Here is a 26,410-nt window from a genome sequence, read left to right as displayed (position 1 = left end):
TTTCTCTATTTCTACAAGAAATGCCGTTGGGATTTTGATTGGCATTGCATTAAACCTATAGAGAACTTTTGGTAATATCGCCATTTTGATGATGTTAGTTCTGCCTATCCATGAACAGGGTATATTTTTCCATCTTCTAAGATCTTCTTCTATTTCTCTCTTTAGGGTTCTGTAGTTTTCATTGTATAAGTCTTTCACCTCTTTTGTTAGGTTGATTCCCAAGTATTTTATTTTTTTTGAAGATATTGTGAATGGAGTGGTTGTCCTCATTTCCATTTCAGAGGATTTGTCGCTGATATACAGGAATGCCTTTGATTTATGCGTGTTGATTTTATACCCTGCCACTTTGCTGAATTCATTTATTAGCTCTAATAGTTTCTTTGTAGACCCTTTTGGGTCTGCTAGGTATAGAATCATGTCATCTGCAAATAGTGATAATTTAAGTTCTTCTTTTCCTATTTTGATGCCTTTAATTTCTTTCGTCTGTCTAATTGCTCCGGCCAGTGTTTCGAGAACTATGTTGAACAGAAGTGGTGAGAGAGGGCATCCCTGTCTTGTTCCAGATTTTAGAGGGAATGCCTTCAATTTTTCTCCATTCAGAATGATGCTAGCCTGAGGCTTAGCATAGATAGCTTTTACAATATTGAGGTATGTTCCTGTTATCCCTAGTTTTTCTAGAGTTTTGAACATAAAGGGATGCTGTACTTTGTCGAATGCTTTTTCCGCATCTATCGAGATGATCATATGGTTCTTATTTTTAAGTCTATTGATGTGGTGAATAACATTTATTGATTTCCTTATATTGAACCAGCCTTGCATCCCAGGGATGAATCCTACTTGATCATGGTGCACAATTTTTTTGATGTGCCTTTGTATCCGAGTGGCCAGAATTTTATTGAGGATTTTTGCATCTAGGTTCATTAGAGATATTGGTCTGTAGTTTTCTTTCTTTGAAGTGTCTTTGTCTGGTTTAGGTATCAGGGTGATGTTGGCCTCGTAGAATGAATTTGGAAGTTCTCCCTCTTTTTCTATTTCCCGAAGTAGCTTGAAAAGTATTGGTATTAGTTCCTCTTTAAAGGTTTTGTAAAACTCTGCTGTATACCCATCCGGTCCTGGGCTTTTCTTAGTTGGTAGTCTTTTGATGGTTTCTTCTATTTCCTCAATTGATATTGGTCTGTTTAGGTTGTCTATATCCTCCTGACTCAATCTGGGCAGATCATATGACTTAAGAAATTTATCTATGCCTTCACTATCTTCTAATTTATTGGAGTATAAGGATTCAAAATAATTTTTGATTATCTTCTGTATTTCTGAAGTGTCTGTTGTGATATTGCCTCTTTCATCCCGTATGTTAGTGATTTGAGATCTCTCTCTTCTTCTCTTCGCTAGCATGGCTAAGGGTCTGTCGATTTTGTTTATTTTTTCAAAGAACCAACTTTTAGTTTTGTCAATTTTTTCAATTGTTTCTTTTGTTTCGATTTCATTGATTTCAGCTCTGATTTTAATTATTTCTTGCCTTCTACTTCTTTTGCTGTTGTTTTGCTCTTCTTTTTCTAGGATTTTGAGATGAAGTATGAGATCATTTATTTGTTGGTTTTTTCTTTTTTTAAGGAATGAACTCCAAGCAATGAATTTTCCTCTTAGAACTGCTTTCAATGTGTCCCATAGATTCCGATATGTTGTGTCTGTGTTTTCATTAATCTCTAAGAATTTTTTAATTTCCTCCTTGATGTCTTCTATAACCCATTGATCATTCAGCAACCTATTGTTCATTCTCCAAGTGATATATTCTTTTTCCTTCCTTCTTTTATCGTTGATTTTCAGTTCCATTCCATTATGATCAGATAGGATGCATGGTATTATCTCTACTCCTTTGTATTGTCTAAGAGTTTCCCTGTGACATAATATATGATCTATTTTTGAGAAGGATCCATGTGCTGCTGAGAAAAAAGTGTAACTGTTTGATGTTGGGTGGTATATTCTATATATGTCAATTAAGTCTAGGTTATTAATTGTGTTATTGAGTTCTATAGTTTCCTTATTCAACTTTTGTTTGGAAGATCTGTCCAGTGGTGAGAGAGGTGTGTTGAAGTCTCCCATGATTATTGTATGGTGGTCTATTAGACTCTTGAACTTGAGAAGAGTTTGTTTGATGAACATAGCTGCACCATTGTTTGGGGCATATATATTTATGATTGTTATGTCTTGTTGGTGTATGGTTCCCTTGAGCAGTATGTAGTGTCCCTCTTTATCCCTTTTGATTAACTTTGGCTTAAAATCTATTTTATTTGATATGAGTATGGATACTCCTGCTTGTTTCCGAAGTCCATATGAGTGATATGATTTTTCCCAACCTTTCACCTTCAGCCTATGTATGTCTTTTCCTATCAAATGCGTCTCCTGTAGGCAGCATATTGTTGGGTCTTGTTTTGTGATCCATTCTACTAGCCTGTGTCTCTTGATTGGTGAGTTTAAGCCATTAACATTTAGGGTTATTATTGAGATATGGGTTGTTCTTCCAGCCATATTTGTTTATTTATGTTACTAAACATGGTTTGTTTTCCACTTTGATTATTTTCCCCCCTTTAGTGTCCTACCTCCCACTGTTGGTTTTCATTGTTATTTTCCATTTCCTCTTCCTGTAATGTTTTGCCAAGGATGTTTTGAAGAGATGGTTTTCTAGCTGCAAATTCTTTTAACTTTTGTTTATCGTGGAAGGTTTTAATTTCATCTTCCATCCTGAAGCTTAATTTCGCTGGAAACACAATTCTTGGTTGGAACCCATTTTCTTTCAGTGTTTGAAATATGTTATTCCAGGATCTTCTAGCTTTCAGAGTCTGTGTTGAAAGATCAGCTGTTATCCTGATTGGCATACCCCTAAATGTGATCTGCTTCCTTTCTCTTGTAGCTTTTAAAATTCTCTCCTTGTTCTGTATGTTGGGCATCTTCATTATAATGTGTCTAGGTGTGGGTCTCTTATGATTTTGCACATTCGGCGTCCTGTAGGCTTCTAGGATTTGGGGTTCTGTCTCATTCTTCAAATCTGGGAAGTTTTCTCGTATTATTTCATTGAATAGATTGCTCATTCCTTTGGTTTGAAACTCTGTTCCTTCCTGTATCCCAATGACTCTTAAATTTGGTCTCTTGATGTTATCCCATATTTCTTGGATGTTCTGCTCATGGTTTCTTAACAGTCTTGCTGAGCTGTCTATGTTCTTTTCAAGTTGATATACTTTATCTTCATTGTCTGATGTTCTGTCTTCTAAGTGTTCTACTCTGCTGGTAGTATTCTCAATTGAGTTTTTAAGTTGGCTTATTGCTTCCTGCATTTCTAGGATTTCTGTTTGTTTGTTTTTTATAATCTCTATTTCCCTGTATAGTTGATCTTTTGCTTCTTGGATTTGTTTATGTAATTCATTGTTGAAGTGATCTTTCATTGTCTGATTTTGTTGTCTGATGTCTTCCTTGAGACTCCAGATCATCTGAAGCATGTATATCCTGAATTCTTTATCTAACATTCCATCAGCTGCAGCTATTACCTAATCTAAAGTTGAGTTGACCTGCAATGCTTGTGGTCCTTTCTTTCCTTGTCTCTTCATACTGTTCGCGTTCCTTTCTTCTTGGTGAAACTGTTGTGCTATTGAATTTTCCCCCTATATATTTATATTGGTCTTGTATAGTTGCAAAGTCTCCCTCGCAGGCACGGGCGGCGGCTCTGCCCCTCCGCCAATTGGGGCAATGTGCCTACCACGCCGGCAGGCCGCTGGGCCTGCTCTGCCAGTCGGTAGCAGGTCCGCCGTCCTTGCAGGCGCGGGCGGCGGCTCTGTCCCTCTGCGGGCCGCTAGGCTTGTTCTGTCGGTGGTCGCAGTTCTGCCTACTTTGCAGGCGCAGGCAGCGGCACTGCCCCTCTGCAGGCCTCTGGGGCTGTACTGCCAGTGGGTCGCAGGTCCGCCTACTTTGCAGGCGTGTGGGGGGGGGGGCGGCTCTACCCTTCCTCAGGCCACTGGGCCTGTTCTGTCTCTCGGTTGCAGGTCTGACCTGTTCTGATGGTGGTCTCAGTTCCGACTACCTTGCAGGCGCGGGGGGGAGGGGGCGGCTCTGCCTCCCAGCAGGCCGCTGCTCCTCTTCTGCCGGTGGGTCGCAGGCCCGCCTACCTTGCAGGAGTGATTGGAAGCTCTGTCCCGCCGCGGGCCACTGGGCCTTTTCTGTCGGTGGTCACCCTTCCCCTACCTGGCAGGCGAGGGGGATGGGGGGCGGCTCTGCCCCTCAGCAGGCCGCTGGGCCTGCTCTGTGTTTGGTCCCAGTTCCCTCTACTATGCCGGCGCAGGGGGAGGGGGCGGCTCAACCTCTCAGCAGGCGACTGCTCCTCTTCTGCCGGTGGGTCGCAGGCCCGCCTACCTTGCAGGAGTGATTGGAAGCTCTGTCCCGCCCTGGGCCACTGGGCCTTTTCTGTCGGTGGTCACCCTTCCCCTACCTGGCAGGCGAGGGGGGTGGGGGGCGGCTCTGCCCCTCAGCAGGCTGCTGGGCCTGCTCTGTCTTTGGTCCCAGTTCCCTCTACTATGCCGGCGCAGGGGGAGGGGGCTGCTCAGCCTCTCAGCAGGCGACTGCTCCTCTTCTGCCGGTGGGTCGCAGGCCCGCCTACCTTGCAGGAGTGATTGGAAGCTCTGTCCCGCCCTGGGCCACTGGGCCTTTTCTGTCGGTGGTCACCCTTCCCCTACCTGGCAGGCGAGGGGGGTGGGGGGCGGCTCTGCCCCTCAGCAGGCCGCTGGGCCTGCTCTGTCTTTGGTCCCAGTTCCCTCTACTATGCCGGCGCAGGGGGAGGGGGCGGCTCAGCCTCTCAGCAGGCGACTGCTCCTCTTCTGCTGGTGGGTCGCAGGCCCGCCTACCTTGCAGGAGTGATTGGAAGCTCTGTCCCGCCCTGGGCCACTGGGCCTTTTCTGTCGGTGGTCACCCTTCCCCTACCTGGCAGGCGAGGGGGGTGGGGGGCGGCTCTGCCCCTCAGCAGGCCGCTGGGCCTGCTCTGTCTTTGGTCCCAGTTCCCTCTACTATGCCGGCGCAGGGGGAGGGGGCGGCTCAGCCTCTCAGCAGGCGACTGCTCCTCTTCTGCCGGTGGGTCGCAGGCCCGCCTACCTTGCAGGAGTGATTGGAAGCTCTGTCCCGCCCTGGGCCACTGGGCCTTTTCTGTCGGTGGTCACCCTTCCCCTACCTGGCAGGCGAGGGGGGTGGGGGGCGGCTCTGCCCCTCAGCAGGCCGCTGGGCCTGCTCTGTCTTCGGTCCCAGTTCCCTCTACTATGCCGGCGCAGGGGGAGGGGGCGGCTCAGCCTCTCAGCAGGCGACTGCTCCTCTTCTGCAGGTGGGTCGCAGGCCCGCCTACCTTGCAGGAGTGATTGGAAGCTCTGTCCCGCCCTGGGCCACTGGGCCTTTTCTGTCGGTGGTCACCCTTCCCCTACCTGGCAGGCGAGGGGGGTGGGGGGCCGCTCTGCCCCTCAGCAGGCCGCTGGGCCTGCTCTGTCTTTGGTCCCAGTTCCCTCTACCCTGTTATATTCTTTAAAAGGAATAAAGCAAAAAAAGAAAAAAAGAAAGAAAGAAAAGAAAAAACAGAACCCTAACACTTTCATTTAGGTATTTTCTCCTCTACTATGATAAACATTTTGTTTTTCTTTTGAGTGAGGGGATAGACTTTGAACCCAGGACCTCATGTGTGCTAGGCAAGTGCTCTACCACTGAGCTGCATTCCCTGCCCTTTTTATTTTTTATTTTTAGAAAGGGTCTTGGTAAGTTGCTCAGTCTGGACTTGAACTTGTGATTCTCCTGCTTCAGGCTACTGAATCATTGGTTTACAGATGTGAGCTGTCATACCTGACTTATGATAAGATTTTTAAGAGAAAGGACCACAGCTGGATTCAATCCCCAGTACCAAAAAATGAACAAACAAGTAAAAACCAAGAGAAAGGATCACAGTTTCCATTTTAAATACTGTGTGTAGTAAAGTATGTGAGGCATGGTTATGCCAGTTAGCTGTCTATTGCTTTCTTTCCTCATCGACTCTTCTTCGTCTTGTTTTGAGATACTGGAACTGGACCCTTTCAACATTTCTTCTATACCAGCAGATGCAATGCAAGATTTGTCAATAGAGGGCGCTGGCGGGACGCTGTAAGAAGAAGGGGCTTTTCTTTGGGGTTCTTGTGATTTCCTCTTGTTCCTAGGGCACAAGCCCAGTGGGTACTTTCCTGTGGGAGACCTAGTGGAGCACACCTCTGTCGATTTTGCCAGAAACCCTGGAAGTCACACCTAGAAACTTTCACCATCACTCTGGGGGAGAACTCCCTGAAGCACCTTAGGGAAATTCTTCGCCATCCCGTGGGTAACAGACACAGCTTTACTAAATCTGCATCTCACCCTCTTTCAAGTTTGTCCCCTCAAGTTTGTCTCTCCTCAGCCTTGCAGATGGTAGCTGCTCCCTGCATCTGCTGTTCCACTTTTTTTTTTTTTTTGAGATCTCCTTATCCCTCTTAGTAGTGAATCCCCTTTACAAGCCATTAAAATTTCCCTGTTCAAATCATTGTTGTGGATACTATCTCCTGCATGAATTTTGACTAATAGAGTGGTAGACAATGAATGATGAATGAATGGATGTTTGAGTGAGGAATTGAAGCAAAATGCTTCATTTTTCAATTTATTGCCGCCCTTTGTTTTGAAGCACTGGACTAGGTGGCCTCTGTCCTATCAAATTCTTCCCAGATGTTCAAGATATTTGAGAGTTGCATGTTTTCAAGCGATCTTCAAGCCCATCTCTCTTCTTCACCTCACTTAAATAACAGGACACATTGTAGTACACCAAAGAGATAGAAGCAAATTTCCCTCCATACACCCATCCACGATTGCAGCTTTGTACCAGAAATAACCTGGCCAGTCGTAGAGTCTGCACTGTGTCCTGGGGTCAGCAGCACCATGGCTAATGCAGGTACTCTATTTTGAGAACACCATAGATTTTTCTGTTCATTTCCACAGGAAATTACTAAACTCTTAACATAGTTGATATTTCCAGGCTCTGAAGGGTCCTTTTTTTCCAGCCCACACAAAAGAGGTTAGTTTACAGTAACATTCCTATGACCTGTTCTGGAGGATAAAGACTTCTAGCCAAGGTCTATCAGCAAGACAAACTAACATCTTACTCTATGTATCTCCGGGTCAGTCTAAAATACATCTTTTTTTCCCCTACGACAGGAAAACATGAAATGTGAAACTTTCAATGAGATATATTTCTGTGATGATTTGTGCAAATTGCCCATCTACATCTACATCCCTAAACACTTCAGCCAAGGGAACCAAATCCTTAAATTGAATGCAGTTCCAAACAAGAGTGCCCAACCCTTCATTAAGGCCACAGAAAAGCACATCAAGGACAGGGTGAGGTTTTGCTTGTTTGCGTAATAAAACAGACACCAATGTTTAGCTGCCAAATGTGTAAATTTAGCCTGTGTGACAGTGAGAACTAAGAGGGAAGGAAGCAGTTTGGGAGATACCTCCTCCCCACATCACAAACCCTCTCAGACCCATCAGAAGACCCCAAAACTGGGCCTACAATATGTGCATTTTATACAGCAAACCTACCCTCTGGCTTCAAGCTGTGTGTGACCTCGTTTCTCCTTTTAATTTTATAACTAGGGTGGAAAGCTAGCGGTGTAGTATGTCATGGTCAATATATCAACTGCAAAGTAAGTCCAATGTTGCAGAAAGACTCCAAGAGTCATTTAGTACTTTTCCCCTGACACCAGAGATAACGTTGGAGAAATCTTGGGGTCTGGAGTACCTGATGTCAAAGCCCCATGCCTCTGGTTCTCTGACTGGGTTTGGGAGTAAATTTTATGCACAGTGACAAAGGGAGTTTCTTTCTGGTGGTGGAGGGCGTTTTAGGAGTGGACGAGGAAGGTGGGGGTGCCGCTTCTACTCGCCATTATTTCATTTTAACAGTTGTTAGACACGTCATCCTACTACTTCTGAAATGGGAAACCTACAGATCCCCAGGCTTGGTTGGGCTTAAATATCCCTACAGTATCACTATTACCCCTAAATATATATATATATATATATATATATATATATATATATATATATATATATATTTTTTTTTTTTTTTTTTTTTTTTTTTTGGATAATTTGTGAAACTACAGTTGAACTCACATTTTTGCTTGATGTGCCGCTGTTATCCTACTAGCAATATAACAACTACCCACTAGGGCTTAGGACTTGAGATTGCCCACCCTTCCTGCCCCATGACAAGCAGACCCTCAACCCCATAAACATGAAAAGTGATAACTTCATTCGTAGTTTTCTCTTTGCCGTCAAGTTCATCCCCACGAGGCCCCTTCTCAGCCATCCTACCCCCTCAAACATCCAAGGAACAGAAGTACTTTTTAAAAGTTGGTTCAGCAAAAAACAGGAATTTAAAAGCTTCCTTCCAACAGCAGTGGCGTTTATCTGAGGACTTAGAGTGGTATTCCATTTTTCCTAGAGGTAGGTGAGAGGCCAGAGGGTAATTTCCAGAAAGTGCTAGTGGCTGGGGAGGATGCTCAGAGGTCCTAGGTTTATGGCCTTTTCCTGGCTCAGTCTTTTTATACCTTTCTTAGAAATGGTTATGATTCCTGCTTCATCTCTCCTGGGGGGGCAGGAAGGGTGAATTAAGATCGTGGGAGTTAGGGAGGGGATGACCTCAAGACCCAAAGTGGTGAGCATTCATTCCAAAGGAAAAGGGAGTGGGCCGGAGTGTCCAGGGCTTCCAAGAGCAGAAATCTGCTAGACCAGCACTGGCGGCTGTGGGTGGGTGCCGTGGAATCTGCATGGTCGCATTCATTTTGCCTGATTAGTGGCAAACCAGGCTAAGACAACCGCTGAGCTTCAGAACAGATGGTGCCTGGGTGACAGGATGTCCCTTGTCTTATTTATTCAAGAACAAATCATGCCATTGAAAACACTAAAGTCAGACTGGGGGTGTAAATCAGAGGTAAAGCTCTTGTCCAGCTAGCGCTGGCTTCCATTCCCGGTACTGGGGTGGGTGTGCAGTGAGAACACTGAAGTCAACACAGGATCCTAATTGGGTCTCTCCATCTTTGGGAAGGAGGACAATTGCTTTTTTTCAAACTGTGGTTGTGACCCAATAATGTTGGGACCTAATTTAACTATTGGATCAGTATTTTTAGTGGAATATCATAGAAAGATCAAAAGTGTGTCTCATACTGTTTTATGAATTTTTCTCGTTTCAACTGTGTATGTATAAGGATATGTATGTGGCTGGGTTAGAATGGAACATGTAATTCTTTTTGTGAGCAAACTCCAAAAAATAGAAAAAAATTACTGCTCAAGGCAACTTTAAAAGAAAGATATGTAATTACTATAGTGGGCACACACGGCCCAGGTATTTTTGTACAGGTGTGCATGTGTGTGTATAATCTAATTAGCCATGTTGTGCTAGACCATGTTGTGTCTCCAAGAACAAGAGATCATGAGATTTGGAGGTTCAAATAAGGAAACATCCTTACTTAACGATAATTTTGAAAAGCTGGTGGGCTTTTAGGATGAAGATATGCAGCTTTTTTGACATTGCTCTAAAGTTGTTCTTTTTTTTTTTCTTTTTTCAGTTTACCATATCTTTGCCTAAGCAGAAGCCTGTTAGCCCAGCGATAGTACCACAATTTCACAAGGTTTATATTACGAAGCAAAAGATTTAACTGAGTTATTAGTGGAGCCTGGCTCCTGAGGGGACACATTTCCTGAATATCTTTCCCTAGCAAAAGCCTTCTGTTTCTAAACAAAACAAAACAAAACAAAAAATGCTTCTGCTACAGCTTTTCCTGTCAGCCATTAAAGTCTCATATCTGGGAACAAGATAAGTAGAAAACAGTGTCCACATCCTAGGCTTGCCAAGAGAAGTCTTTTGATAGAAAAGAAACCATGACGTTCAGACACTCAGAGACGTAATCACCAGTTAATGGAACATTTATTGTTACTTGTAAGGCATAACTGTAATACCGAAAAAAGAGAGAGAGACAGAGAGTGATGTGAAATGACAGGTGGTGTCCTCATTGACCTGCTCTGCAGCCGTGGGCCTGGCTGTTTTAGGCAGCACACTCTGCCAGGCTAAGGACCTGGGCTCTGTTGCCTCCAGCACAAAGTTAGGGCCTCCTCTGCAGTGGCAGCTGGTACACCCATCTGGTTTTTGTATATCCACCCTGTTGGCCACTGGAGGAGATGAGAGCCACCTCCACCCACACCTCACTGCCAACCTGCTGAAGCCTCTGTGGTCCTGACAGTAGAGTGTCAGACCCTTTGTGACAGTCATTCTGAACATGGATGCATGGGAGAGGCACAGGATGGGCAGATGGCGGCAAGAATCACTGAAGGAATAGAGGGCACAATGGGAATGTTCGCCCGCTCAAAACCACACAGGGAACTGCTCACCACTCCCTTCTGCCAAGAGCTCACGGGCTCTCTTCCTAATTTGCAAGCAGTCTCCCTGAAGCAGATGCAGGTCTACAGCTAAAAATGTTAGATTCACTTTGCTATGTTGTTTGTCACTCTGTTAGGGATTTGTCTTATGGGAGGAGCCAATTCTTCCAAATCCTGGGTTTCTGGTACTTGCTATTTACTCAGCAGTAACATGCAAAGTCTATGTTTTTCACTTGATTGAAAGAAATGAATCCACAGCATCTTTCATCATAAATATAATGCCCTGGGAGAGGATACAGCAGCAAACCAGACAGACAAAGTCCTCAGGGACCCCAGTTCCCAGTACAGTACCTGGCACACAGGCACACGGTCTCCATTGAGCAAATATGCAAATGATGCCTGGGCTGATTGTTAAGTCACAATCTACTTCAATGCTTTGGGTCTCTGGAATCACCAACTTCCATCTCGTCTGTTAGCAACGGTATTTCGTTGTTCTTGGCCAGTGTTATACTTGAATTTGATTCACACAATAAAAATTATGGACCATCATAAATATCTTAGATTTCCTCTCTGGATGCCTTTTACTGGCCAAATCTTCATACAAAAGAGATGTTAAGCCACAATGCATTATCCCCAACTTGCCTACAAAGATTGACTAAAATAAAATAGAATCATCCAAGTTATAAAAACAAAAAGTTATGAAATCATTTTTCTGTACAAAAGCAGATCACTATTATTAACCATAATGCCAACTTAGTTCCTCAGATGTGCTCTCACATTGAACTTTCAAATTGTCGTTCTTTTTTCATCCTAAGTCTGACAGTTCAATGAGTGAGAAATTATGCTTCAGTTAAAAATTACTGCAATTCGTTGTAAAACGTGAGCTAACACTCTCATCCGTTTTTATATACAACGATCATCTCATTGGTTAAGAGTCCCCATTTTCAAGAGAAAATGCGGGACAGCACAGTGGAAGACAAAGAAAAATCTCTTGAGTAAACATGGTGAAGTGTTAGTTAACTGAGTGCCTTATGTATCGTATCCTATTATTACCATTCACAAAGGCTGAATGCTAATCAGTTTAACTGCCTTCAAGCTATATATTTCAAAATGTGATTAAAACATACAGTCTCACAGTAAATTTAAATGGCTTATTAAAGGCCTCAGCATCGGTATCATATGTCAGAGATGAATGGTGTTACTAATATGCTAGCCACTTGGGCCAAGTTCACTTTAAGCAGGAAGCATATTTATACAAGGAAGGGTAACAGAAATGGTCTCTTGCGGGAAGCTGTGTGTGGGGGTTTAACACTTTTTTGTATGCTTTTGTATATCTTCTAAATGGGCATTTTGCCAGCATTGGGTCTTTAAAATCCTTCCTTGATACAGGCCTAACTATTGTCAATGCTGACTGAATGTTCAGGGAAGGGGGGGGGTGCATGTTTCGAGGTGAGGCAGAGGTGGGTGAGGGTCAGGGCTTCGAGCCATCTTTATTTGAATGACATTTTTTTTCTGATCTGCTCCTTCAAGTGCACTGGGGAAAGGCAGCAGCCTCTGCAGGACCTGGGAGCCCCTTGGCAATGTAGAAGCTCCCAGCCCCACCCAACCAGAAGCTACTTCAAAGCAGATCCCAGTTGATCCCTAAGCACGTCAGAGTGGGGAAGCGCTGCACGCGGACTCCAAAGCCCTGCTTACTGGTGGCCAAGCACAAGTCATGGTGTCACTTTCTCTTTCTTCCTGTCTTCTAAAATCGTCCTTCTCAGAGTGCAACATCCCCTTAGCCAGGGACACCCTTCCTTTCTCGTCACTCCCAACACACTGCCAAGACCCAAATGAACTTCCCAGCATTGATGTCCTTGCTTTTATGAAGAAGCCACTTCCCATGCTCCTCCTGACCTCAGAGGCTTCTTGGGCACGGTATTGATTCCTAAGGCTATGGGTTTGTTCTTTCCCGTGGCTGAGCCTCCCCTCCTTCATTTATCCTGCATTGAAATTCCATCCTTCTCTGATGTCCACCCAAGTGCACCCCCTCTTTCCAATTTAAATCCCTTCTGTGCTCAAGGGAGGACTTCTCTGTCCCTGCTTCTATTACGGAACATGGCCCTCCTCTAAACCTCACGATCTGCTTCTCTGCTAATATTTGTGAGCTACCGAAAGGAAAAGAGGCAGGTTGGGCCAGATGTTTGGGGGACCGGCAGCTGGGGTTTACTCAGCAGCAGGAAAATGCTATGCAGTCACCTACGGCCACTTGGCAAACCCCGGAACACACTTCATTTGGCCCCACCTTGCACTGAGAGGCTCAGCCTACTGCAGGTGCCCTGCGGCAACTGAACCTCCAAACCTGGACTCAGACTGGCCTGCCAGCCACCCCTGGAAGCAATTTGGTCCCTCTGTTCCAAACTGAGCTAGGGTAAAGGGCTCTTAAAAAAAAGGGAACTGGCATTTAGAAGCGCATTGCTTACAAATTCAGGCTCCGTGGGCTGGGGGTTAGCGCAGCCAATGATCAAGGGGACATTTGGGGGTCAATCAGGTGAGGACCCCTCAAGGCTCTTCTGGAGTGGTCAGCACCCAGAACAGATTTCTCTAATCAGAGGAGACAGGCAGTGGGAGAAACAAGATCGCTTTCTGGCCATAGTGAGTCCGAGGACCACGTTTGCAGCTTCCGTTCTTCTTGAGGCCAACAAACCAATTCTTCTCTGCATGCTTCTTGGATGTGTACGTGTTGTAATGGTTTTCCTCCAGCCTTTCCAGGAATAAGCATTCCTCATTTGGGGTCTGCTACAAAGATAAAACCAACATAGGTAGAACTGTTAGCGAGTGCTTTTAAAGGATCCCTCCTTTCACTAGCAGCTTAATCTTGGGACAGTAACTGAAATGCTCAGTGCCTCAGGATCTTCTTCAGAATTGGAATAAAGAGGGAGCCCATCTCAGAAGGTGCTCACGAGGACTTTGAAGGGTACCCAACAAGTGATGGGTCTTCAATATGCATCCACTATTACTCTAAGCTCCCCTCCTGCCTGCTGTTCTTGGGACCTAGGGTCTCTGCTGGGGAGACCTGCTAGACCAAGCACCTTGAGGGCAGGCTGGGACTTTTGTCTCTGTGGAGGCCGACAGACGCGATCGTAGAAGAACGTGAAGCCAGACAGTGAGGCAGTGGTGTTTTTCAAGTTTGGACTTGAAATAAATGAAAACCTACTAATATTTCTTTCTATCCTGGTGATTGTCACTAACAATATCTGAGGATTTCACTTCAGTATTATTACAGATGTGAATGCTTGTACAAAATTTGCCCTAACATATTAAAACTTAAACTGGGACTTAAATTTTTTTTAAGTGAAAATAACTATTTTTGCTACCTATAAAAAAGAATAAAATGTTTTTTTTAAAAAACCTTTTTTTATGCTTTTGATTAAAATTTAACAAAGGTAAAGAATTTGTAAGAGATCTTTTTTAACAAACAAAAGTTTGTTAAAACATCCTAGTCAAAATATGGAAGAAAAAAATTGCAACTTCTCTCAACAAACTAAATTTTGGAAATGCCTCATCTATATTTTGTTACACAATAACATTTCTGGTTGTTTTAAAATTTGAGTTGAAAAACTCAAATGATTTTTAAATTTTTATTTATTTTATTTTATTTATTGTTTATTTGTTCTGATTAGTCATACATGACAGCAGAATGCAATGCAGAGCCCAACTTTTCATTTCTCTGGTTGTACCCACAACTTTATTTTAAAAAGAAAAAACAACAAAGTACCCAAAGCCCACCACTAGATATGGTTTTTTTGTTTGTTCTTTTGTGTGTTCACTCATTTTATTTTTGTACAGTCCCGGGGATGGAACCGCAGGCATTACTCAGGCTAAGCAAGTGCTCTACAACTGAGCTACACTTCCAGCCCAAGGCAGCTGTTAACAGCTGATGAACACCCTCCCCTACATCTCTTTATATACAATAGATAAGACTCTGTGAATATAGATTTATGATATTATCATAAATGACATGTTTTATCTGCTGTTCTAATATTGGACAATAAAACTACGAAAACACATTCAGTATCACTAGCAAGAAAAATGCAAGGTAAAAAATGATCATCTGTTGGCTATCCTATCTGTAAAGACCAAAGAGATTTACATATCAGTATTGGTGAGAGTGTGGAAAACCTGCACTTTCATTCACTGTTGGTGAGATGAGAGCAATTTGGCGGTATCAGAATTTAAGATAGCATTATCCTTGACTCAGAAATTCCCTTCTAGGAATTTACCCTTAGAAGATAGTTGAACGAGTATAAGATCATATTTTCAAGAATGTTCTTTGAAGCATTGGATGTAATAGCAACAAACTGAAAGCAATCTTTGTACCTATGGCAAGGTGTGAGTGGGCAGATACATCACTAGAGTGGGGTCCGGTGCAGACGTAAGTGTATTAAGCTTAAGTAGCTACCACAACATTATTAAAAAGAGTACCGTACTTAAAAAGTATCCACCAACTGATATTTTACTTATAATTTATCTGTTAAGAGAGTGGGGGAAGCCAGCCTTTGAACCTCTATTTGTCCAGATTTTAGAACACATTTACTCTATTGGGATATAAAGCAGGGATAGCAAAGCCCTTCTGCTGGATGCTCTCTTTCCAATGACATCACACATCTGACTTGGCACCTTTTTCAAGCTGCATGGTGTATAAAGTCTTTCTGTGCCCATGTGGTTGGTGATTCCCTTTCTCGTGGTTTCCAGTCGTCTTGCTCATTGTTCTCTATTTGTGGACTTGGTTGTTACATTAGACTGTAAGCCCCACTGAGGGAAGATAAGATCTCGTTGACCTTGTGTCTATCCCCAGTCTTGCAGATGGTAGGTGTTCACCAGCTAGGTAGCAAATTAATTTGGTATCTTGGTTTGTTTTTGCTGGAAATTAAACCCAGGGTATGGTAGGCACATGCTCTACTGCTGAGCTACAGCCTCAGCCCGAAAGTTAGCTTTCATTAGTAAAAAGCTATGCAACAGGAAGCATGCTGCTTCATATTCACCGAAGTATAGCGAGAGGAGAGCTGGGTGAGACACTTTAGCCCTTCTGGAACAAGATGAAATATAAATATACTAATTGGCTGGCCAGGCTGCCTCCGGAGGAACATTAGCATTGATGCACTGCGTCGGGATGGAAGGACGCAGGAGGTTCTGGACTGTGTGGGTCGTTGACCCTCTCAGGGACGTTAGTCCCATGACTCCCCCCGGTGGGTGTAAGGCCTGCCTTCTATGATATAGGTGAGGCTGGCCACGTTTCCCAACTGATGTCTCTACTACACCGGCTCAGTCAACACAGACCAAGTGGCTGAGTCACAAGCTGAGCCGCAGGCCAACCCAGAGGTGCCCCAACCCCAGCTGGGACTTTTCAGCACTTGCCATGCATGAGGTACAGTGCCAACTTGTTGATACACACCTAGGATTGTGGTTGTTTCTTTTTTATATTTAGCATGCTTTTCTTCCAGTTACACAGGTGACATACTCACCGTAGAAGATTTGGAAAATACAGGAAGGCACCCCCATATTAGAAAAACACCCACTTACCACGCCCAGAGAGAACTGTGTTAATATTTTGGTATACAGACATTCAAACTTAAAATAAACATGTCCTCTCTGTATACACACACACACGTGTGCATACACATATTTGAATTGGGATGATTGAATAAAATTTGTTCATGAGGCAGGGCTGTGAGGTACTTGAGAATTTTCTTTAAAATTTAAATGGGGAAAAATGTCAAAAATCAGGTGTAATGTCAAGCTTGGTGGTGCATACCTGTAATCCCAGCAGCTCAGGAGGCTGAGGCAGGAGAATCACAGGTTCAAAGCCAGCCTCAGCAAAAGTGAGGCACTAAGCAACTCAGTGAGACCCTGTCTCTAAATAAAATACAAAATAGGGCTGGGGATGTGGCTCAGTGGTTGAGTGCACCTGAGTTCAATCTCCAGTACCTTCCACCCTCCCGAAAAAATCAGGCATAGGATACTAAGACCATATTTCAGGTAAGTAGCAGTGACAACCAGGGTGATAGTGGGAGAGGGGCTGCCTGGAACCTAAAGCAAACTGGATTCTTCCTTAATATTTTTATATAAGTAAAAGAAGTTTACAATAAATATCAAAACTGATCTAAAGAGGTCAGTGTAGTGGCACACACCTATAATCCCCAGCTACTCAGGAGGCTAAGGAAGGAAGATCACAAAATCATGTCTAGCTTCGACAACCTAGTGAGACCTTGACTCAATATAAAACGGGCTGGGGATGTGTGCTCATGGGGTAAAGCTGAGTGTAATGAAAGGAGACCACCAGTACTGCAAAAAAAAAAAAAAAAAAAGATTTAAAAGAGAAAAGGCCATAAAACTGTAATGTATAACCTAAGACAGAGATAGGATAAGGTATTCACAAGCTGATTATTTGTCTTATAGCTACTGTTAATGTAGTGCCAATGTGCCCTTCACCCTGGTGGATGTGTTGTGTGTGTGGTCTCATTGACCCCTCTTGAGCCCATGTGAAGTGGTCACTGTCCTACATTCCATTTTAGACAGGGCTCCAAGTGGGCAAGTAACTTACAAAGTGACAGAGGCGTGAGATTCAGTTGTGGGTCTGAGACTGGGTGATTGATTGATTCTATTAGTAGTTGAAAAAACTACTTCCTATGTAGCAGCCAAGGTCTATGCTCCAAACCCCTTGAACTTGTCCCAGTTGCTCTGTGTTTCAGCAAACTGCCTAAGAATCAACCTATTACTGTGATGATTCCTCCTCCTGACCTCTAGTAGGCAGTGTGATGAAACAAACTCTGTTCACATCTAGCACTAGCAGCCAGGCTTCAAGAAAGGGTTTCCTGCCCCTGCTCAGGCTTGGCGATTTCGTACAAGTCAAAGGAAGCCCCAGACTAAACTCGCACTATGGTTACCTTTTTGGAGACATCTTCATAAAAGGGAAGAAAGTGGTTTGAACTGGGTCATGAGTCACAGTCACACCCTGGTTATCAGATATTAGGGAACTGGAGGGATAGTTGAAATCTGGAAATAATTGCAAACTCTGCAATGATTCATTTCAGCTCTCTGTCCAGTTAAATCTTTTAGTGGAGGAAAATGAGGGGCAAAATCAGGTTGCCTGTGTTTCTATTCTTTTCTCACAAAGACCAGAAGGACACACTGGGTCAAACCTGTCCAGTGCCTTTACTCAGAGGGAAGAAGCAGGTGTGCAGGGTTTTAGTTACCGAAGAAACTAAAGCCTACACTTCTTGATGTGGCTCATTCTTCTTTATGGACCTCTCAGTATCTAAGATGGCACTGAGACACAAGAGAAGCCAATTTGATAGATGTTCAATTAGGTTATTAAAATGTTCATTCTTTTAGGTGATCTATCTAGAATAAAAGGGGCCTTTTTTCAAACCTGTATACATGACATTTAAACTGCTAACGTCTGGGCTCACAATTTTTGTAAAAGTATTAAGAGACATGCCTATAGCACTTAGTAGGTGCTCAAGAAAACATTTTGGGACTGAATGAATAAAGCAGGAGTAGGTATTCTGAAATGACTGTCTGATGAGCTACCAAAACATCAATCAATGTTTCCTCTCTGTCTGTAGGATAATACACTTGAGTATTTTGAGACTACCACAAAAAACTCTTTTATGTTCATACCTAAAATAAGGCAAGGTAGAGGGTGGGAATCCTACTGGAAAAAATAACAAACAGAGACTAATTGATGCTTTTGAGTTTGCATCACTTGGTGTAACAAGATTTCTGGAAACCTCAAACCTGGGCCGTGTCTGGAGGCACGTCAGTTTCATACTTACTGAGCCATATAAAAGCCCGTCGGTGTCCATGGCCAAGTACTGGCCGGTCTCGGTACTCTTTATATACACCTCCCCCACGCTTTCCGCACTGAGCTGCAGCTGAACTGGAATAAAAATAACACAAGAAAAAGTAGAGTCAACGTGACACTTGTGCAGATAGGGCCCAGCGGCCAGGATAATCGATTCTGGAAAATTCTGCTCATTCGTTTTGTAGAACCCCAAGGATGAGCCTCCCATTAATCAGAACATAGAAATACAGTTCCTTTTTCTTTGCCATCCAGAGAAAGCTGTGCATGGAGAACTATGTTCTTGAGAGGAGGAGAGACGATGGCTAGCTCCTCTGGTTGTCCACCCTGTTTGTTACAATAACCCCGTGGGGCCCTTCAGGGTGTCCTGCTCCCCTCCTGCTGTCTCCTGGAAGAAAATAATCAGGAGGGAATGGCATTTGCTTCCTTGGCTGTGCCATCCCATCAATCTTGGGGTGCAGTGGAGCTGACCAGCGTGTGACTCTTTGCGGACAGCTTTTTGATGCTGTTGTTTGAAAGACAAGGTCCTGCTAACTTGCCCAGACCGGCCTTGAACCTGCGATCCTCCTGCCTCAGTCTCCTGTGCAGCTGGGATTACAGGGGTGCACCATCACACTTGGCTTTGTTCTATTGTTTCTATTATTCTATTATTTCTTAGTTGTAGTTAGACACAATACCTTTTACTTTTTTTACTGTGGTGCTGAGGATCGTGCTAGGCTAGCGCTCTATCACTAAGCCACAACCCCAGTCCCTTGTTCTCTTATTTAAAAAAAAAAAAAATCTGGAATTGTTATTTTTCCAGACAGAAAAGTTTCCCAAGGAGTTAGGATGGCTTTCAGCTATGAAACGCAGGGGACCAACCACAGTGAAGTTCAGTCGACCTCTCCACCCCTGGGGCAACCCATCTGGGGTCCAGACCAAGGGGAAGTCACTAGTTTCCAATCTAGAGGGCAACAGTTGCTCGGAAATACAGTGGTGAGAACAGGGGTTCTCAGCTGGGACTATTTTGTCCCACGGAGGACACTGGGCATTGTCTGGGGATGGGTTGGATTGTTACAACCAGAGGGGTTGGAGGGTGCTCCTGGTTTCTAGTAGGCAGGGACCAAGGGACCCTGCAAGACATCTTATAACGCACATGGCAGCCGTCCAGCAAAGAACTGTTCAGCTGGAAGAGTCCGTGGTGCCCAGGTAGAGAAACTTGGAGGCTGAGGGCAGCGATCGCGAGTTAAACTGAGGCCCGCTCGACCGGTTTTGCACAGGGACACTCCCAAGGTGCCCGCCCAGTGCTGGGTCCATAATCACAGTCCAGGACCCAAGTGATGAAGACGTTCTTGCTTGTTCATCTCAGAGTGCCTCCGAAGGCAGGGGCTTTGAGGGTTCTAATTTGGGAATTGGGGTTAATTCTGGACTCTCCTGGACAATTTCTTTGGTCACCAGACGATCACAAAGCATCCATACAACTAGGAGCAAAATCCAGACCAGGAACCGACTCCTCTAGGACTTATCAGAGGCTGAGGGGCAGCAGGGTTGGAGCATAGGGCTTTGGCTCGTAGGTCTAGACCGTTTCTTTGTTTTTATTTTTTCATTTAATTTCTTTGAATAGGGAAGAATCCATTCCCATGTTTCAAACTTGGAAACAGTCTCAGAAAAGACAGCGGAGAGTCCCCGGGTACCCCTCCCTCCGTCCTACCATCTAGCCAATGAAGAAGATCCTGCCCTTCCTCCCTGTGCAGTTCATCATCCTGGGGAGACAGAAACAGCAGGAATCCCTCCTTGTAGACAGATGATATGTGTGGATTTTGCCAAATATGCATCTTGTTTTATTGCACACAATTGATGACATTCGATTCACACAGTGCTACCCCTAGGGTTGGTTGGTTGGTTGATTTCTTAACAACTATGGCAGTACTGAAAGGTTCAGCTCATTGTTTTTGCCAGTTGAATTATGTTCCACGATGTGGCTATACCATAGTTATTTAACCCCCTCCCTATTGATACGGCTGTATGTTTTTTTTTATATGTTTTTTATACACCATTTTCCTCATCTGATTCACCCCAAGGGCGATACACAGCTACATCACTCCCACCGAAGACCGGAAGCGTATGGAGGATGCTTCTCTCATCCTTGGAAGCCTTTGCTCTAGATTCGGGACTCCTTCCAGCTGCCTGTGGTCAGTGAAGTTCATTGAATTCACTGGAAGGGAACTGGGAACCTCTGGTCTTTCCCATAAGTCCTCCTGTCTTCATTTAACTCTAAGAGTGTGGTCATGAAAGAAGAGGCCAAAGAGCTTCCATTGGGATCCAGGCCCAGCCCTCTCCAGCCTCATGTCACACCACCTGCTTGTTCAATCACTCCAAGCTCTTTCTTGCCCCAGGATCTTTGCACATACTAAGCTCTCTGTCTGGTAACTTCTTCCTCTAGATAGTCACAAGATTGCTTCTCTCCTCCTCCGGGCCTCAACCTAAATATCCCCTCCTTGGAGACACCTTCTCCAAGTGTCTGATGAAGTGCTGTGTGGCACTCTGTATGGTGGGTCCTTTCACCCCACCCCTGCTGTGCCGGTACTTCCCTAGTCCCCACATGGCTCTTTCTCAGACCCTTGCTTGCTTCTTTTGTGGCCCTTAACATACAATTATTTGATTATTTATGGGTTCATTCATTTGTTTCTGCCTTTCCAAGAGAAGGTACATCTGAGATGGAAGGGCAGGAGTCCTGGCTGATCTGTGCCTCCTTGCGTCCCCAGCCTCTCGCAGTGTCTTGTACATGGGGGACAGACAGCATCCACTTGCTGAATGAATGGTGTCAGGCAAATGTTGGCAGAGATGCTGCTGCTGGTCCCCCATCAGTGACCTGTGAGTTTTTAACTGTGTTTCCAACAGTGCAAAGTGAGATGGGATCAAGGTGAGAGTCAAAAGGCTCGAGGCTGGCCTCTACCCCCAACAGCTAGCTATGCTCCATCCCCTCTCTGGGCCTCAGCCTCCTTGTCTGTACAATGGAAAGATTTTTCTTTCCCCCGTACTGGGGATTGAACCGTAGGGGCTCTCTAGCACTGGAAAACATCCCCAGCCCTTTTTATTTTTTTCATTTTGAGACAGGTCCTCACTAAATTGATGAGTCTGCTCTCATTTTGCAATCCTCCTGCCTCAGCCTCCCGAGTCTCTGGAATCACAGGTGCACACCACAGCAACCAGCAGAACCACGTACTTTATGATTCCATTTACACGGAAGGCCCCAAAGAAACAAATCTATAAATATAGCAGCAGGTTAGTGGTAGCCAGGGCCTCCGCAGGGGTGGGAGTGGAGATGCAGGAATTATAGTTAAGGGACATGGGGTTTCTCTTTGAAAATATTCTCAAATTGATCGTGGCGATGGCTGTCCAACTCTATTAAGAAAAAATGTAAGAAAAAAAACAACCACTGGATGATATATTTTAAATGGGTGAGTTATAATGGTATGTGAATTATATCTCAATAAAGTCATTTTTTAAAAAAAAAGTCCTCTATTTTTCATTGGACTTTATGGCCTTCAGAGAACCTTCACATATATTTTTCTCTGGATTTCTCAGCATAATCCTGCAGGTTTAACTGAGCCTGAAGGAAGGTGATAACCATTATGGATCACCTACGTGGGTCAGGCCCCACACTAGTTTCTGTCACAGTACAGTGGACAGTTAGAGAGCGTGTGCTCTGGAGTCCAGCACGTGGGCTCCAGTTCTGATTGGGCTGTGTGTTAGTTGTGTGGTCACTGGGTGGGTTGTTGGTCCCTGTGTCCTATTTCCATTGCTGTCATGAGGATTGAATGAGCTCATGCATGGAGAGAGGCCACTCCCATTGTGATCTTCTCCTCTGTGCTTATGTGACCTCATCTGCTCCTCACCCAGTTCCCCTGAAGGAGGTGGTCCCTACTCCAGGTGACAGATGACGTGCTGGAGCTTTGGCTAGAGCATCTGCTTGCACTCCAAGTTATAAGAAGAGGCAACACCATGGCCAGAACGAGGCTCGAGTCCCCCAAGGACCCTGCGATTTCCTCTCTTTCACACAACCTCTTGGGCTCCAATTATGGGATGAACTGATCCAAATCCAGCCATACTCTCCAGGTTGGGCCCCTTTATAATCAAGATGGTGGGTGGTCCTCCAGGTCCCCATTGGTAACCATGGAATGGAGTGAGGCTAGTGCTTGGGACTTTTTTCTACCCACCACCCATCTATGCAAGTATTTAGACCAACACGCTAGGAGAGCTACAGAAATCTCAAGGGGCAGGTCCTTTTGGATCTCAAGGAGGATTTTTAAAAGGATTTCCATTTCTGTGTTCTGTTCTGTTTGTCTTGCCTTGGGGTCGAGCAGAGTTGACTTTCCTTCTGTGGAGTTCCGTCATGGCCTCACAGAGGTCAACAAGAGCCGAGACCTGCCTAGCACGTGACCGGCCCTCAGCCATGCGCCCCAACACCGGGGTCGTTGTGAGAGTTCGATTCAAGAGTTTCCTCTGTAAATATTGTTTCTCCAGGATGTCCAAGTTTCATAGCTCATTTTCACTGGATTGCTTTCTGGCTGAGTTTCCTCAACATATATCCTTCTGCAAGCAGAGCCGGCAGGAAGGAGCAACACCCAGCCGAGCTGCTCATGCAGCTGACTAGGTGTCCAGCTCTCTAGTGTGACCTCATCCCAGTTTTTCCAGACCTACATCCTCTTGCAGCTGCTGCTATAAAAGAGCAAGGAAGGCGAGAGCCTGAGAAAGGGGCCTCAGGGCGAGGGAGAGGCTGGCCACCAGCAGGATGGGGTGGGGGCTGCTCAGGCCTGGCACGCTCCTGGGAACTGTGCTCAGTGCTAGGCACAGACCCTGCACCCAGGGCTTACGCATGTCAACAACAGACACATGAACCTACACGCGATAAGGCAACACAACAAACCCCGCTGTTTTTTGAGCAAAAGCAAACAAAAATTCACAAATTACAGTAAGAGTTCTCTCCCTCCTTCTCTCTCTCTCTCTCTCTCTCTCTCTCTCTCTCTCTCTCTCCTCTCTCGCTTCCCATCCCCCCTTTTTTTCTCTTTCAAAGAAAAGCAGAAAAAAACATATGGCAAAAACCCAAGCTGTGGGAGAATATAATAACTTGAACCGCTGGGCATAGCTCCTATGAAGTGAAACATAAAACTGCACTAGATACACACCAAATGCATACAGTAGCTGCTCTGGGGAGGATGAGAAGAAGGACTAGGACTGCAGAGAGAATGCAGGGAATGTCTCTTCCATCCCTTTCTTTAAAAATAATCTAAGGCTACCTCTGAGAGATGGGGCACCGGTGTTTGAGGATCTTTGGTCTGTTTCTAACACACCTTTTTTTTTCCTACATAAATATTCATGAGCTACGCAGATTGGTTTGTGTTTATTAAAAAGTTTTCACCAAAGAGCTACCATCTTCCACAATTCTTTTTTGTTTTTTGGACCAGGAATTGAACATACGGGTGCTTTACTAATGAGCCACATCCCCAGTCCTTTTTTTAAATTTTATTTTGAGATAAGTTCTCACTAAGTTGCTTAGGTCCTCACTAAGGTTCTGAGGCTACAAATTTGTGATCCTCCTGTCTCAGTCTCCTCAGCCTAATTCTTCTTCTCTCTTTCTTTTTTTTTTTTTTTTTTGGTGCATGACCCAGGGTCTTGCTCATGCTAAGCATGTGTTCTACAGTTGAATTACACTCCCAACCCATCCTATTCTTTTTTTAGGAATACAGTAGATTGTGTTGGTTTGGGGATGTTCTGGTCATCAAAAATAAATGTCAAATAATCAGAAATGTACAAAATAACCTTGCTGATATGGACCATGCTCATATCATCTTGTGCTCATCATGTAAATCCCATCCCAGGTCTCTGAATACTAAAGGCACCTGCCTGAAAGTGAGCCCAGAGTTTTTGAGTGGATATACCAGCCCTTCAGGACACTTGCTTTCTGTTTGAGAAACGGCGAGCATGTCGTTCTGGTTTGTCCTCTTCTCCTCAGAGCCTTCCATCTCCTCTTAGTGGTAGCCTGTTGGCAGTTAGGTACTGATCTCTAACTCTCCAAGGATAGAAAGAAGGAGAAGGAGCCAGGAGCCTGCAGTGTGAGGGGAGCCTGGTCACTGCTCCCCATCTCTGAGCCCAGCCTCTCCCTCTCCTGCCCTAGGAAGTTGTAAAGATAAGGTTACAACGGGTGCTGGAAAGCGTGGAGAGGAGGCCTGGCTTGTGCAGCCTGCCTGCCCTTTAAACCAAGGAGAGGCCTCAGGGTTGACGCGCGGGCTTATTCTGGGCTGGAGACTTCCCGTCCTTTGCCGTGTTTACCCAAAGTGAAGTCAGCCTCATTCAGAACTCAGGGAGGTTGTTTTATGTCAGTGACATTTATAATTAAAACGTAGCCACAAGTCGGGCTCCGCAGAACATTAAAGAAAGACAGAGAAGGGGAAGAAAGTGGATTTGAGGGGAAAAAATTCCAATTCCAGTGGTTTGGAATACACACGTGCACACACGCACGGCTATATGAGAAGGACATTTTTCTAAATTTATGTAAGTGTGTGCTCTTTTAATGTCTGAAGATGATGGTTGGAAATTTTTTATTTAGTCTAGAGGTTGATATCAGATATATATGATAGCACATTTATATTTCAAAGTTTATCTGGAAAAATCCCTCCTTATAATCAGATAAGGACTATGCAGGTAGGGAGAAGGGGTAGGGAGGCCCTTATATCCCTATGACCAAGCTTAGGGCACCCTGTTGGGGGTGGTGCACTGGAGATCTGCTCTTCTCTTTGACCTCTGGCAATGGGGCCAGCTCTGCCCACTGTGGGCACCTGGGAAGACATCTTGACTCAGGGCTCAAGCCAGTGGGGAACAAAGTGCCTTTGAGTCGCATCAAACCAGGTGGCCGAAGTCTGGATTCCCCAAAACAATAGTCAGGGAGGGATTTCACTGAGGAGCCGTCTGCCTGGATTAAGGGCTACAAAGTAGAATTTTTCTGACCAGCAAACCCCCCTGGGGCCTCTAGGATGTGGCTGGATTTATAAATATTTTATTGGAATCCACTTTGCTCAAGAACATTTCCATTTGTGTGGTGAGTGGTGCCGGTAATCCCTCTTCCCATGCAGCCTCTTACGTGTTTGGGGAGGCCAGGGGCTGTGGGCTCCCGAGGCTGCAGACTGGGGATGCTCGGGAGAATATCATTATTCTGCAGTTATTATTCCTATTGAGGAGGAAGTCACAACCCTCCATCCCTGTTGGCCAAGTGGCTTGTTGAACCAGAGAAGTTCAACGTGGCAGAGCTTACAGGGACAGGGCCCCGGGCATGTTCAGCCTCTGTGCCAGGCCTCCAGAGCTCCCACCTAGGTAGTCCCAGAGAAGCTGGCATGAAAAGCCACCTTTGGTTTTGTGAGCAAGCATGGAATTCACTTAATGTGGCAGACTCGAAAGATGGAACGTTGAGATAGGGGAGGCCTAGATAGCCCAGGAGTGATGAGGAAGAGGACTGTCAGTCTCAGCACTGGTCGCCTGGCACTGTACAAACATGGTCACATTTCAAATCCCCTCTTGCCTATGCGTTAGATAGTATTGCCCTTTTTGGGGGGGTGGGGAAGTACTAGGGATTGAACTCAGTCAGGGGCACTCAACCACTGAGCCACATCCCCAGGCCTATTTTATATTTTATTTAGAGACAGGGTCTCACTGAGTTGCTCAGCACCTTGCTTTTGCTGAGGCTGGCTTTGAACTGGAGATCCTCCCGCCTCAGCCTCCTGAGCCGCTGGGATTACAGGCATGTGCCATCAGGCCTGGCTGCTTTTCTTATTTTTAAAATGAGGAAACTGAGGCACATGGAAGAGAAATAACTACCCCAAAGTGACATAGAACTAGTAAATGGCAGTTTGGGGGGCTGTACCTCCACCCACCTAATCCACATGACTCTGTATGCTTATTTAGTAGTGAAACCACTGTTGTGGGGTTGTTGTGCAGGGAATGGTGGAATGTGAAAAGAACCTTAGTACTGGAAGCAAAGTACTGGTTAGCCAAGCTGTCCCTATTGGAAGCTGGTCACCCCCTGTTAGCTTCAGTGTTTTCAGAGTGATTATTATTAGGAAACTCATGGGGTTACAGTTAGGTAGA

The 26,410-nt window shown here is 44.9% G+C and overlaps 1 protein-coding gene across 4 annotated transcripts in view; it reads right to left on the bottom strand.

The window, feature by feature from the left end:
* Positions 1 to 10,686: 10,686 nt before the first annotated feature.
* Fgf1 (fibroblast growth factor 1) overlaps positions 10,687 to 26,410 on the bottom strand; it is a 94,258-nt gene continuing 78,534 nt past the window's right edge. For all 4 annotated transcript variants that reach the window (XM_071612278.1, XM_071612277.1, XM_071612276.1 and 1 more), the window contains 2 exons: positions 18,264 to 18,367; positions 10,687 to 13,224 (listed from right to left, as the gene is read on the bottom strand). In XM_071612278.1, the coding sequence (XP_071468379.1) occupies positions 13,030 to 13,224; positions 18,264 to 18,367 (299 nt within the window). In that variant the 3' untranslated portion in view covers positions 10,687 to 13,029. The remainder of the gene's footprint in view (positions 13,225 to 18,263; positions 18,368 to 26,410) is intronic.

The sequence above is a fragment of the Marmota flaviventris genome, chromosome 5, assembly GCF_047511675.1.
Source record: "Marmota flaviventris isolate mMarFla1 chromosome 5, mMarFla1.hap1, whole genome shotgun sequence".
Lineage (NCBI taxonomy): Eukaryota > Metazoa > Chordata > Mammalia > Rodentia > Sciuridae > Marmota > Marmota flaviventris.
The sequence above is the reverse complement of the archived record's forward strand: the minus strand, read 5'-3'. Positions and strand labels throughout refer to the sequence as shown.